General features: G+C 34.6%; 1 protein-coding gene across 3 annotated transcripts; it reads right to left on the bottom strand.

The window, feature by feature from the left end:
* Window positions 1-305: 305 nt before the first annotated feature.
* Window positions 306-8,134, bottom strand: Sce (E3 ubiquitin-protein ligase Sce). Of its 3 annotated transcripts, none has more exons than XM_067084569.1 (4): window positions 7,713-8,134; window positions 4,509-4,790; window positions 2,443-3,097; window positions 306-1,028 (listed from the first exon to the last, which is right to left on the bottom strand). In XM_067084569.1, exons 2-4 carry the CDS (start codon window positions 4,713-4,715, stop codon window positions 802-804), a joined length of 1,089 nt encoding a protein of 362 aa, XP_066940670.1. In that variant the 5' UTR covers window positions 4,716-4,790; window positions 7,713-8,134; the 3' UTR covers window positions 306-801. The 3 variants fall into 3 exon arrangements, with proteins under 3 accessions (XP_066940670.1, XP_066940668.1, XP_066940669.1); XM_067084567.1 differs by having other exon boundaries at window positions 7,959-8,102; XM_067084568.1 differs by having other exon boundaries at window positions 7,947-8,096.
* Window positions 8,135-15,840: the final 7,706 nt, after the last annotated feature.

Here is a 15,840-nt window from a genome sequence, read left to right as displayed (position 1 = left end):
AGGCATGATAGACAAAGGTTAAGACTAAGTGAGGACACAAAGTAGATACACCTGGAAAAGGCTCATTTAAAACAGCAACCCAACTAAGGATTAAGCTGAGAACCACCACCCAGCTGATCAGTACTGTTGTGTATCCACCAATGTTGGACTTAACTTGTAATAAAATCAAACTGGTTTTGCCTCTTGAAAATGTGCCTTTAGTGAATAACTTTCATGAAGGGAACAACAATCAAATTCACTGGGGATGGCTTTGATATAAACTCCACTAAGATCAAGGTCATTTGGAGAAAAAACACTCACAGTAATTTGATATCAAATGTGCATCTTTAATTGCCTCCATAACAAGGGTGCTTGGCTTAATAATTATTACTGTATAATCACATCTTACACTTATGATGCTCTTAGTGTACTCCAAAACTAGGACAGAAAGCATTTCAAAAAAGAAATCTTACTTGCCAAATACATCAGTGGCACTATTAAGTGAAATGATTGAGTTTTTAAAATGATTGACTATTGTCCTGTTAAAAGTCTGTTGCATTTACAGAATCAAATTAAAACATTTACAACTGTACTCAAAACATTCAAAAGTAATAGTAACTGAGAAGCAATGGAACTTAAAAATTAGTCAAAATGTACGATGTTCATTAAAGACATCGCGTCCAAATATGGTCTAAGTTTTCATGGTCCTGTATTACAATACAATGAAGATATGTCACTCTTAAAAACACCTGTGTAAGTCTCATCAACTAATAACTACACCTTAATGGACTAATGTAATCTCACTTGCACCTTTGCTTATATCTATTCCTTTTTCCATGAGTAGAACATCTCCATAGGTTTATTTACTCTCCAATATTTTTCATTGATTTGTTCTAATGTCAGAGACCCACCTACACCAATATACTGGTCTGGTGTTGGAGCAATGTATATACAGAAATTATTCAGTGATGATGGAAGTTCAGTTTCTAGTTCCCCTGTCCTATTTGCCAGAGTCAGCCGCATGGCAAGGTATTTGGAAAGGTGGTCAACTGCAAAAGAAAAGGAAAAGAAATATTAACAACAACAACACTACAGTTTCTTCTCATATCATTCTGTTGTCTACTTATGAAAAAACTAAAAAATCAAGAATTTCATTACTACCTGTGTTATATATATTAAATAGAACAAACACTACATCACTGCAGTTATTATGAGTACACAAGAGGTTCCTGAGATCACCAAATCACATGTTCCTAACAATCCATCTTGGCTATCTGATCCAGTTTACAGTTATTTTTATTTGCTGGATAGCAGTCTTGAACTGCCATAAACATGGTTTTCAATGGAAGCCTCTTTTGCTCTTTTGCCTGTTTCACTACTTCTATATATCTCTTCTATCTCACTGGGCAACCTTCTACAGTCTGGTATGTGATACTTATACTTTGTCTATTTTGTTTCCTTCTACTTTTGAAGTGGATGTTTCCATTTCAAATTGAATTATATTATGGCTACTTTGTAAATGCTAGCCTTCTGTCTATGGTCTATGCATTCCTGTTTACTGAGCAGATAATGTCCCCAGTGACAATTATATCCTATTTGATGGGGAGGTCTAGATTTGAATTTATGTATAGAGATTCTGCCCAAAATTGGTAAACATTATTCCCAGGTTTTCATGTTTTCTATGACTTTCAGTTAAATGGATTCCACTATTCTCTAATGCATAGCAATAAACCCCATATTTCTTGGCTTAACATATCTCAAAATGGATTCTACTATTCTCTAATGCATAGCAATAAACCTCATATTTCTTGGCTCAACATATCTCAATGAACATTATGTATCATGATTAATTATGTTCCCACTCAAAATCCCTAGCATCCCAGGCTGCTCTATTTCCAACAAGGCTCACAATAAGTAAAGTTTGTTTCTAATAGGAGAAACATTAAATGCTAACATTGCAAGGGATTTTTTTCTGATGTTCAATACCCTCCAAGTCTCCACTAGTTATCCTCTGGTAAACATATGAGAGTTTTCAAGGCATCTGGAAACTGAAATGGCAGGTCTTATCTGAAGCGCCTTCAACATTTTGCATCTCAACTTGAGATTTCTTCAAACTTTCTGTGGCCAACATCACTAAAGTACTGCCATTTATCTACAAATCACAGAATTTTACTTTCCTTTTGAGAGAGAGAGAGAGAGAGAGAGAGAGAGAGAGAGAGAGAGAGAGAGAGAGAGAGAGAGAGAGAGAGAGAGAGAGAGAGAGAGAGAGATGTTATTGAAAAAATTCGATTTATCCTGATTCATGCAAAGTCAAGCAAGCCAAAAGGGTTGGCAACTCAAGTAAACTGGACAATCAAGAGTCACATTAGATAAGTGTTATTATATATCTAATTCATAACTACATATGTTCATAATGCTATAAAAACTTTATACCCAACCATATTGTGCTTAATCCTGACTTACTTGTAGCGTTGGCTGTAGTTTTGATATATCTGATTGATGAATCTTTCAGTTCTCTTATGAGTTCATTATCTTCATTCATTTCCAAGGGGTGGGGCCTAAACACCAATTCAATTTCCCCAGATTCACTTGGGCCTTCTGCTTCTTCACCAGGATTACCATCATTACTTGATCCAGGACCAGATTCATTCTCTGAGGTTCTCCGCTGCTTTTTTAGTCTGGGGCCCATTGTAGATGATGAGGTAGAATTAGTGGCACCTGAAGTTGGTGTAGTGGCTGCAGATCCTGGTGGGTTCCCACTGTTGGTGGTGGTTGGAGTACTTGGGGGCTCACTTGGTGTAGGTGTGGAAGGAGCTGATGGTGTGGGTGTTGGTGTGGTTCCATCGTCTAGCATGCTCTTCCGGTTCTTCTGTCGACTTGCAATCTGGAGTTTGATTCCCTCCTCAATAGAATTAATAAGTGATGCATGATTGTGGTTTTTATTCAACTTTGCAAAAACTCTTTCTTGATGTTGCTCGTATTCATCACGACTTGGATATATTTTAGATATCAATGTGTCAAAGTTTGGGTCTGGTCGAAGTGATCTCTTTGATACCAACTTCTTCCTACAAGTTGGGCATTCTTTGTTACCAGACCTAAGGGCTGTGATAATGCACTCCTGAAAGGAGAAAGAAGATATTAACTCAAATCTACAGCTTCATATTGCAAATCTCTTTCCCGTACTAAACAGAACTAAAAAAAATCTATATCCTATACTTTATACAGAATCATAAAAGTAGTGACCTTCAAACATCAGTCATTTATCTATCATAGGTTTTAAGAATGATTAAACTCTTATGGGAAACACAACCAACTGATAACTAAAAACTACATAAGATCTCCAACATCAATTACACAAAAGCAGCGAACACATTTACTAAATACTGTAGATATATGCCAATACTGAAACTGGTACAGTACTGTATTTAATGAAACCACAATACAGTACTGTACTATTTATAGACTCAAAATTCAACATGATCCTAATGTTATCAAATGAGGACAATGATAATATCAATAATGAAATTCAAACCTTCAATAATACTCTAGATTTTCCTCATCCAGCCTGCCAGTATCAGCTTACAAACAAAACAATAATACATTATTAATAATATCCTATTAATACCCTCACAATTATCAGTGTAGATACAGATGTTTTCATCATCACTAACACTATGATAGCTTTCATTAGAATTATCATTATCAATATTACTAATATATTACTCTATGGATATACATGAAAAAACTCAGACTTCACAATATGAAATAAGAGAAAAACAGAATGAAGGCAAAACACTAAAACAAAAAACTGGGACACTGAATGGTTAAAAAGTATGCTGTACATCAACACTTACAATACAAATCTAAAACTCTAAGAAACTGTGAAGCTTCTACTGAACTCTCAGGTACTCAGTGCAGGTTCCTATACATAAAATAGAGAGAAGGGAACAGAAAACCTTTAATATCAATAAATATACCACAGCACCTCAAAAGAGTACAATGATACTCAGAAAAACATGCAGCTAGCATTACGGACAAGGATTACAGAATTATTACGTAGGAAAAAGGGAGTTCAGAATTAAAATTAACTCATGGAAAAGATCCAAACAATAGCTTCTGTGACAGTTTTAATTCAAAAAGGTAATTAGGGATTAGAAAACTATCACTATCATTAATTTTGTGTATAGGACAGAGTATATACCTAGTAGCTTCAGGCAACAAAAGTGGAAAAATACTTAAATATGGAAGCACATAAAGCCTAAGGAATACATGATAGTTCTAGAATTACTGTTTGTTAAGCCGCTTGTACATTCTATAAATTCACTGAAGTACAATTATTAAACCTACTTACCCTCCAAGAAAAATTAACATTATAACAAATGACAATACAAAAAAGTGCAAATAAGGTGTGATGTTTAATGCTGCTACCAAGAGGCAGGAGAAATACCAAGACTTCATTACCTGCTCTTCTCACAACAGTAGCTATCAGCAAATTTACTGAGAAATATAAAAATGGGAAAGAAGCTGACCTGGCAAAAGCGATGCAGACATTCCTTAGTGGTCATTGTGTTTTTCAACATATCAAGGCAAATAGGGCACATAAGTTCGGAATGCAAAGAACGGGGTGAAACTGCAATTTCTGTGTTGTCTGTGATGGCTTCTTGAGGAGTGCGGTGGAGCTCATACAAAGAGAGCTCCCACGACTTGTTGACAGCACTCTGCTCTGTGGTCGTCATGGTGCTTAACAAATATTCTTTATATGAAATACATAAGATGTCTTTGAATACCAATCTTCGAATTCAGGCAGTTACCTGAAACAAAAATGAAAAGATGTACTGTATTAGCGATACAGCAATGTTAATAGCATCTACAATAGATATGTATAAATATACATGGAAAAACTTTCCCATCCACATTTTGAGTACACATAAATAAACTACCTGCTTAATTTGTTCAATACAGGATAGCAACAAGGACATTCAGTACTGTTCACCACTTGTGTGATGAATAACTAAGATTATTATCATAAGCATGGACATCATACATTACAAACATACAGCAAATACTGTACAGTACTGGGAATGAAAGTAAACACTTTAAAGTCCATTCATCTATAGTTTCCCTTTAAAAAATTCTTTATAACTGTTTACCCCCCCAACTATAAGTGATGAAACTGAATTCAACTATCAAGTATATTTCACAGCAAGCTATTTAAACCACAGAACTTCTGAATCTTCCACAACAAGAAATGCAAAACATTTAACAAAAGGGAAAAATTTTACTAAAACTTAGTGGCTTCCAAAGATTTTCCATTACTAGATCTTGCAATGTTCTCAAAACAGTTGAGAATTTTTAAACATTTAATAAATGAAAAAATGTAAAAAATTATACTGTATATCTAAAATTACTCCATGAATTTTTTACCATTAGTGCTCCTAACAAAAATTTTCATTGTACCCTTGCCTATTTCCAATGGTCATAACAACATTCAGGACATTTATTTAGAAAAGCCTGATTGATTCTTAGTGGCGACATCTAGCAACACATGATATTTACTGTCAACCAGTGAGGAGGGGTTTTTCAAACATTTTTGAGTCTCGACCATTGATATGCTCCTTTTCATTCTTTGTCAGACTTGTGGTATTAAGTTTCATGGTAAATTAGTTTTATTTATATGAAACTGCCAACTTTGACTAATACCTGTGCATTACTTTCGATTTATGTTAATATATGAAGATTAGGGGAGTTTTTCTTTAAACTGCATTGAACTGCCAAAGACTGTAAACAGGTAAAAATGCCCTACCTGAGGGTTCACTTGCCTAGGCTACTTAGGAAGTACAGGTTAAAATGAAATAGTTTTTGATGTAATTTTAATGAATCCTACATTCTTTTCTATTAAAAATGTTTAGTTAACTCATTATACATCACAGTTTGATATTCACCTTCGTTGAAAATATTGGGTTAACTCAAGACACCCAACTTATTCTAAAAACAACAGGAGACCTCAGTGGGAACTCTCAAGGATGACAAATAACCAAGCCAAGAAACAAAGACTGTTTACTGTTCATATTCACTTATACAATGTAAGAAGGGGTTCCAAGGGGAGGCAAGCAGCTCTGAGCATCAGGCAGGGAATGGTGCCCTAGGTTAGGTTAGGCTGCAGCCATGTGTTTCACTTGTTTTCATTCTGTAATGCCCAAAACCCCTGGTTACTCCCTGTGGTCACCCAGTACTGATGAACCAATGGTGTTTGTAATTTGTTAACCTAACCAAGCACTTCCAACAGTAACAAACGTGTTATGTCAAAATCACATAAAAAGCTACCAGAAAAAGTATGTCACCCCCTTGGAAATTTTTGTACATTTTCCACATGGTTTATAGAGGGGCAAGTAAATACAGCAGGTTAAGAATTTTGTGAAGGCTTTAATTTTGTCTTAAGTCGATGGTTGTTGTTTACATGGCTTTTAAAAATTTTAGGCATGTGCCACCCATGTGCAACACAGGATTTTGTACCATATATTTTTTTCTTATGACATAACAGTTAACTTTTGAGCCATTAAAAAATATCAAAAGTTTTCCTGGTGAAGTTCCATGATATTTGCTGATTCTCTCTAGTTTTCTATCTTTTCTGTAAAGTCTGACTTGTTACAAACTGGTGTCAGTTCTAAGTGTGAATGAATTATTATCAAACAGCTCTAATCAAATGTTTGAGAGAAATGAACTATAAATAAAAATAGTGAAAACTTATTTACTAGTTATATTCCAAATTTTTGCTAGAAACAAACTAGCGAAGGGTTCTTTTGTTTCTTGGTAAAAACAAAGTAACTTTCAAGTGTCATAAGCCATTACTTGGGGATGAAGATGAAATGTCAAAGGAGTCTTGTCTTTATGCAATCCCTGACAGCAATCAACACCTCATCTTTACTGGACAGGGAAAACTTTGACCTTATGTCACACACACACACCATGATGTCTTGTAGGATCAGATAAACTGTTTGTTTGGGTTAGTATAAATTTTATACTCCAAGGTCTGGTTGGGGAAGGGGGTCCAGGGGGCACTGCCCCTCTCCATAGGTAACCCCAGTGGCCCACTAGATTAGGTTAGGTTGGGATATATCCCAGTACGCTAACTGTCCTCATCATACCTTCGTGCTTTATAATGTAATTTAAGACTTATGCTTACTGAACACATGAATTACGGCTTTTTAAACTGATTAGCTTGTGACTTATGCCTTTCTTACCATTCTTGATGGCAGAATTTACACCCAAGGGTGCAATTCACTCTTTTGCTTGCCCACCACTAAAACCTCCAGACTATCACTGCAGCCCAATAATTGTTATACATAGGCTAGGAACCAACGATAATGGTAACAGTAAAAAAATAAGGTAAAACTGAAGACCACTACTGCACCCCACTGGTTCATTAATTACCAATTTATGTGCAATATGGCACCGTGTTTAGCACCAGCTCCTTGGGATGAATGTAAATGATAAACAAACCATAGTAAATGTCATAAACATAAAGATAATGCAGTAAATATTCTGGCCGGTGACTGGCGGGAACCAGACCGTGGTAGTAGCCTAATTTTCAATTATACCATTATTTTTTACCCTAAAGGATAATTCATATTCCTTCTGCATTACAGCTTTAAAAGTACATTCCACCAACTAGACAGTCTACTGGGACTGATCATCAAATATCCAAGGGTAGCCTATCTAAGCTTTAACCTTACCTTAGCAGATGTGGCCTAACTCGGCGTCACCTTCAGGAAGGTTGATTTTTCTATCTTTCTCTTTCTATCTTCACAGACTGCAAAATACGTCTCAAGTTTTGGATAGCTACGAAAGTCTAACCTATTCTTGAAGGCTAGCCTAACCTAGACTGTCAAAAGTTATCACAGGTGGGCTACGCTATCCAGGCTACCCGTCTTCATCACGAATCTACTCCACAGATGGATATCTCTTACCCATATACTCACTCTCTCAAAACATGGTGCACGTCGTTGACAACATTCCCATGCCAACGGCTTATTTAGCTCGAGAGAGACCAGTCCTCTGTCACTTACTGGCCACCAGGCGAACGCGTTTGTTTTGTTTACAATTGTCAGATCATTCATAAGTGACGAGAATATATAAGGTGTTCAAAATCCTTTCCGAATAATGACGCGATGCTTAATTGTTTTTTAAGTGTCCAGAGACAAATGAGCATAAAGTTTTAGGGGTATCGGTTTATTTTCCAACTTATATGTTTCTCATAATAAATACTTTATGTCAAAATGTTTAAACAACAAATGGGACTATTTTTGTAATATACATGGATATGGGCGTTTTCCTTTTCGGTGTACACTGCGCCGAAAGAGGTTGAGGACGAAAGTGCTTCTGTCATGATGCATTAAAGTCGTCAAATATCTACCATCGTATTTGGTCCACATGTATATAATTGCCTCTAAATCCTAAATGAAACAATCCAGACTTTAACTAAACTTTACATTGAATTCTAAAAAGGACAAAACTCTTGAACCATTCTCTCACTCACAGGAATATCAAACATCAATCAATTTCAGGACCGAATTGATTGGTGGTTGTAGATTAAACAAGGCTTACGCTGACGCGGGTTCTAGTTCTTGGAGAAAATCCGTAACGGCTTCGACTGTGTACAGCACTAAGCCTTGATAATAAATTCCAATATGTATCCAGCTGCAGGATCTGTACACCGAGTACTATCTGCATGGGGGCACTTCTAATGAGATACTTCTAGCCTCCTGTACCAGTGTTCTTTGTATATGGGCTTAACCATTATTTACTTTTCAAACACTTCAGAATATATCTTCACTACATGATGAATTTATTTGGTTGATAATTGGTTGTACTGCCAAACTTGAATCATTACGCTAGATAACTTTATGTTTATAGTAAGGTATGACAATACACTTTATTGCAGGATGGGGCAAGCTATTTTATGTAATGAGTACCGACGTGACGAAAATTAGATGAAAACTTTGCACAGCGCATGCAAAATTTTCTTCTGATTCCACGGAAACTTAGGTCTATAGTAATCTCTGTTTAATGAAAATGGTTTAAAGAGGAATGATAGGCATTTCGAAGTGAAACGAAAACCAAACTGCCGAAAAGAAGAGGAAAGTAAGAGTAACTTTGTTTGGTTTTATGTACAGCCCTCCACGGGGCGGGCCCTTGTACATATGCAAAATAAGGTGCTTCTTATATTTTATTATTGTCTTTCAGTGTTTTCTTGTCAGCATCGTAGCTCCTGCAGAATAAGAGAGTCCTTAGTTCTTTTTAAAATTTGCTTTCTTCTTGTATTAAATTACATTGAAGATTATTAGTCAAAGCCATGATCCGTATTATTTTTCGCCTTTGACACATATTCTTTATATACTGTGCACTTACTGCCATCATATGCTTTATCTTTAGTATCACTATGACCTTTCTTTATACTTAAAGACGTAGCTAGCACATTCATTTGATTTGTAATTTTCACCACATCTAGGAAAAGCTTGGTCATTTCTACAATCTGCTGCGCTGTGACCAAATTCCTGACATTTATAGCATTGATAGCGCATGTAACGTTCGTATACTTTGCAACGGCTATACAGTGTACACAATTTGTCACCTCTATCATAGATAGCCTTTCGTATTTGTGGTGTGCATTTGATGATATAGTGTTTATATTTGTCATCTTTGGCTATCATTTCCTTTACAATTTTCAGGTTTTCATTTTTAGAAATGAGGCTACCTGTCCATGGATTTTTCTTTACAATGTTATCGACAATGTCATCTTCCTCCTTCGGGACATAGACTACTTTTATTTTTGGTTTAAGTTTATCCTTCTCATTTACTGATATATTGCTGATTTTTCTGAATCTCCACTTTTGTCCATCTCTTGTTGTTTTCACCTGTTCAAGGCGCCGTTATTTTACTCATAATTTGTCTCTTTTCATTTGCTGCTGTGCTCTCTTCGTCTGTAGATTTGATCAGAGACACTTTTTTTGCCATGTTTGTCATGGTCTTTACATCTTTATCAACATTGTCAATTTTGTTTTGGATTTCATCTATGTTGATCATTACGTCACTAGTTTTCTGAGCCGAATCCTGAATCAACTTTGTTAATATCTCTGTGTTTTCTTTTATTTCTTCAAGTTCATCTGCAATGAGTTTTTGTGTGTTCTTTGTTCAGACCTCTTGCAATTATTACAGATGTACAATATGTTATCACTATGAAGTATGGGTGTGTATCTGACCTCGATACCTAAACATTCATAGTGGAACCATACATCACACATTTCACAGCAAGTTCCTTCGTCATCAACTTCCCCAGAGCAATGCCTGCAGGTTGCTGACTCTCTCGATTTGGGTTGACTCATCCTTCTCCAGTATTTTATTTAGTGTTCAATCTTTACGTGCTGCTTCGATAATTATGAGATAATGTTCGTATGATAGTTTGATCTTCCCTTTACTTGATTTAATTCCTACAGTATTTATTTATTCTTTTTCCTTCTTCTTCTTTGTATTCAGTTTGAACACTGTGCAAGTCAGGCACTTTTCACAGAGCACCTCACAGACAAGTCCTACCTGCACGAAAGCTACCAAGTCAAGGAGCAAGAGTTCGTGCTGGCATAAAGCACCTTCATCGAACAAAAGGCTGTAGACTACGCTATGAACAGAGGTCTCTGATTCCATTTAATGATTTACTCACTATCATTTGTGATGGTGTACCAGTTTAGCAAATTATAAATGTACTAAGTTATTTTTACAATAAAAGTTCCAGGTTCAATATATCTAAGGCGTTAACGTATTACATAAAAAATCTTTTAATCATATAATCACCTCTGACTACTGCAGTCTTCTCCCATGCTACCGTTAGCAAAAGGGATGTTATTTAACGTTATGGTAATGACGCGTGATAAGCTGACATTCATAATATACAGCATAATTCAGCGACTGGCTCTATCTCTCTCTCTTCCACGCAATTCATTATACTGTGTCTCATTAATAGTCAATTCTACCCATACGTTTAAAGAATATTACTTCAGGAAATGAGGTCATGAACAATCAATGCCAGGACTATTTTCCAATCTTAACCTGGGATGAGGAGGAGGAAGCTAAAGCGAGATAGACCTATGATCTCCCTACTTCCCTTCTCTATTTTTCGTATTCTCAATGTCCATTCTCAGTTCTGTTGCCTACATACCCCTACAAAGAAGGGAAGCACCTACACCGCCCTACCCACCTACTTCCAGTCTCTTCTCACTGAACTTGCCACCACACTATTACTCTCCCTCCCTACGATGAGGTCCGAAAGGTTTTTAAAATGATTCCAAAATTTATATGGCCAACCGAAGATAGTACCACTTTGTTCTAGAAATGAAGAGCGAAATTCATTTAACTAAAATGTACAGAAAATTATTCTTAATGATCTTTTGATTAGGTGAGCAGTGTCATATTATTATTTTTATTACTGATATCATTAGTATTACTATTATTGGTAGTATTTCTATGCACACATTTTTATGGAACCAAGACAAAAATGTCAAAAAAAAAAAAGACAAAAACAGATCCAAGAGTAGTTAAAAGCGTAAGCATCCATATATTAAGATAATCTACAATAAGTAAAACATTTAAACAATCTAACATATATTTCAAAATGAAATGCAAAAGCTCAATATAACCTAATCTGATAATTTTTTATGAAAAGTCAATTATAAAGATTTTGCGGAAATGGGGTCGACTGATTGGAAGAAAGAATTACATTAATTTAATGATGCCTGGGAAATGATGTGAGAGAGAGAGAGAGAGAGAGAGAGATTGTTTAGATCTGACAGCATGAGAGAGAGAATGATATTGAGTAAAATCAATGTTTCATTTGTTTAATATCTGATTACATTGCATGAGAGAGAAACGCATCTTCCGATATTGTTTCCAGTCTTGGATGGTCTTAACGTGTTTCATTGTTTAAACAATCCTCATTACACTACAGGGGATGAGAGAGAGAGAGAGATTGAAGAGAGAGAGCAGAGAGATGAGAGAGAGAGAGTGATTAATGTAAGAATGAATGTTTCATTGTTTAACATCTGATTACACTGCAAGAGAGTTTTTTGAGAGAGAGAATCTAGAAAGAGAGAGAGAGAGATAAGAGTTCCATTGATATTTTCGAATGAATGTTTCTTGTTTAACATCTGATTACACTGCAAGAGAGAGAGAGATTCTCTTCACTACTTTCAAGACAGAGAGAGATAACTCACAGGCCTTAAGAGGTTCGAGAGAACTTCTTCTATTCTAGAAATGACCTTTGTAGAGAGAGAGAGAGAATAAAGATAATCATGTGTTCAGAAGTGCCGTAAAAATAGAATGTATTTGATCATTGCATAACATGTTTAATATCTGATTACACTGCATGAGAGAAATACCATCCTATTTATCTCTGATTTATATATTTTATTTAGAGAGTTCCTATCTTCATCACAAGAGATCTGAGAGAGAGTCTGCAATCATAATCACAAACAGAGAGAGAGTGGTAGAGAGAGTCAACAGAGTTTTCTAATTTTTTCGAATATATTATGATCTACCTTGAAAAGAAAGAATGATATTGTATTTTTATATATGTATGAATTAATGTGTTGTCATTTGAACAATTTTTCATTATATTTTTTTTATTACCGACATACTCACAGGCCTATAATTACTTGCCTCTAGTCTTGAACCACTTTTGAAAGTAGGAGAGGATCATAAATCTTGCCTGTAGTCTTAATAATATTGCAGCGAGAGAACCACTTTCTTTAACAATATGACAGGTACTCCATCTGGTCCTGCTGCTGATCCATTTTAATTTCATTAATAGCCTGCACAATATCGAATATCTATATCTGATAAGTATTCAGTATTTTCATCTCTTATTTCTGTATCATTATCTTCATTTTCAATTCTAGGTGTAAATTCACTCTTATATCTTTCTGAGTTAGTTAATCGCCCTTCAATTCTTAGAGAGCATATGAATAAAAATTTTAGGGTTTTGCTTGATATTTTGAGATTTCTTCTAGGTTCCCTTTTCATTTTCTTTTGATTGTATAATCTTTTTGTTCTGCATTTTCTATCTTACTTTTAGTTCCATCACTTTCCATGCATTCTTTTCTTTTTGCAAGAGCTTTTTCCACTTTCTAATTTTCTGGAACAAGATCCTTCTGTCTCTTGGAATTCGTGACTGATGATTACTTTTTTCTTCAGTATTGTAAAATCCTTCCCATGAATGTATTCCACTGTTTAATTTCTATCTGAATATTACAATGTTCACTAATTTTTCATATTCTGCTATTTTCAGTTTACTATATTTCTGTAGATTTTTCGTGATTGAAAAATATGTATATCATCACTTACAAATATATTTTCCCATTCTTTGTTTAATTCTTCATTTATTTTTGACTTTATATTCTTACTAAAGGAAATTATTCCACTGTTTAATATCTGAATACTCTGCAGGAGAGAGAGAGAGAGAGAGAGAGAGAGAGAGAGAGAGAGAGAGATTGTTTAACATCTGATTACACTGCAGAGAGAGAGAGAGAGAGAGAGAGAGAGAGGGAAATGAAAAGAGTATTGTAAAAATGAATGTTTCCACTGTTTAATATCTGTTACACTCATGTTTCATTGTTTAACATCTGATTACACTGCAAGAGAGAGAGAGAGAGAGAGAGAGAGAGAGAGAGAGAGAGAGAGAGAGAGAGAGAGAGAAATGAAAAAGTTTTAATTAGTTCCGAGAGACAAGCATCGCCTCATTAATAATAAGAGACAGATTATGCTTGCACGAGGAGGGTAGTTTTCGACGCAAAGTGCTTGGGATCTTCTGTGACGAGATCTTTAGTGCACTCATTATAACAGACACTTTAGGCAGACGATTCCCACGTGTTAAATCGAGGACTGTTACATGCTACAAAGAGGTATTAATAAGATTATGAGAACCATCTCTTTAAGAAATTAGGGAATCACTTATCTGGATGAAGATTACCGAGGGCAGCAGAAAGAAGCAATCTTTCTTTAATAAAATGAGATCATTACAACTGATCTGTTTTGAATTGGTAATATATAATGTAGGCTATTATCCAACACACACATGTAACCTAATGTATATATATATATATATATATATATATATATATATATATATATATATATATGTATATATATCACTAAGTCCACGTCAGAAGGTGAGTGAAAACCGGCTCTTTGAACAAGTACTCCGTAGTTTATTCTACAATTTCAAGTTCACACTGAATACATAAGAAGTTGACAGAGGTTTATATACAAAAACAGAAGGTATACAGTATATATATCTATAACCTAACTATCTATCTATCTATATACCTATCTATATATATCTATATATACACACACACACACACACACACACACACATACATATATATATATATATATATATATATATATATATATATATATATATATATATATATATATGTATGTATATATATATATATATATATATATATATATATATATATATATATATATATATATATATATATATATATATATATATATATATCCCTTTATTCCTTATGAAAATGGAATCCATAATTTTTTTCAGTTATCACATATTTTAAGAAATTTTTAAGTAAAGTACATGACTGTACAGTACATTCTGAATACATTTTGTAAATATTCGCAGTAGCTTCTGGTATGCTGTCGTCTAATTTGGCAGAGGACCTCTTTAGATGTTACTGAAGAGGTCTACAGCTCGAGTAGAGGAGAACTACTGCGTGTATCTCGGAAAACTATAATGCTAACTGTAAACTTTTATTAAAATGAATATTCATCTTGTTTTGGTGACAGAAATAAAAATATAAGGATAAAAACGTAACTGCAAAAAAAAAAGAATAAAAATAAAATAAAAAAATAAAGAATTTAAACAAAATAAACAACAATAAAGCAAAAAATCATAAATAAGAAATAAAAATAAATAGTAATAAAATGAAATAATAAAATACAAAAATAATCTCTTTAACAATGGTTTCCTGAACCCGCTGTACAGAGAAGGCGCAGCGATCAAGTATCATTACCATAACTAATTATTAATTATCCATATCTTTTCACTTGGTTGCTCATTATGCTGAAAGGCGACATACTGCACAATGCATTTTTTTAATGAAGTTCTGTGATCAGATAAAAGAAATAGGGCAAAGAGATATGTCAACACGAAGATTTTTTAATGCATACGTTTCAGAATAACTGATACATTTCTGCAGAAATATACAAGCAAATGTGTGTTAATTGAAATTATGTTGCTGCTGCTGGAAAAGATTTTAAGCAAGTTAAAAAATTGTATTGACACTGTGGAGCAAAGAGTCATATGTCAACGAGAAGTTTTTTTGAAAGCATGCGTTTCAAAATAACATTCATTTCTAAAAAAAAAAAAAAAAAAATGCAAGCAAAATGTCACTTGTAATTATGCTGCTTTCTACAGACAAGATTTTAAGCAAGTCAAAAAACTGTTTTGTCACGAGATGGTTTTGACAAGTTTTTAACAAGTTAAAAAAAATGTTTCGACAATGTAGGCTCTTTCTTGGGTTCTCTAATCACTCGAGGAACCAAGAAGAAAGAATCCAATGCCTTAAAAAGCCTGACTCGTCTTGTCCTGTCCTTTCCGGAAGGCACGGACGAATTGGCAACTCGCTTGTGGGAAAGAGAGAGAGAGAGAGAGAGGGTCTTGTCACTCGGAATTTTTCTTGAACTGACACTTCTGGGACTTTCACTGTGGCGCTAGAAACAAAGGGTAATTAGTGTTGCCTGGGAATTCTCCTCGTCTCTCTCATTGAGTTCTTTTCATTTTTTGAA

Source organism: Macrobrachium rosenbergii, chromosome 41 (genome assembly GCF_040412425.1).
Source record: "Macrobrachium rosenbergii isolate ZJJX-2024 chromosome 41, ASM4041242v1, whole genome shotgun sequence".
NCBI classification, from domain to species: Eukaryota; Metazoa; Arthropoda; class Malacostraca; order Decapoda; family Palaemonidae; genus Macrobrachium; species Macrobrachium rosenbergii.
This window is presented reverse-complemented; position numbering and strand designations above follow the sequence as displayed.

Excerpts from the sequence above, each read along its gene's own strand:
- Sce (XM_067084569.1), bottom strand. The coding sequence starts at position 4,715 with ATGACGACCACAGAGCAGAGTGCTGTCAACAAGTCGTGGGAGCTCTCT. Across the intron at positions 3,098-4,508 it reads GTCTGCATCGCTTTTGCCAG|GAGTGCATTATCACAGCCCT; the intron begins GTCAGCTTCTTT and ends TTCTCCTTTCAG. Across the intron at positions 1,029-2,442 it reads AACTACAGCCAACGCTACAA|TTGACCACCTTTCCAAATAC; the intron begins GTAAGTCAGGAT and ends TTTCTTTTGCAG.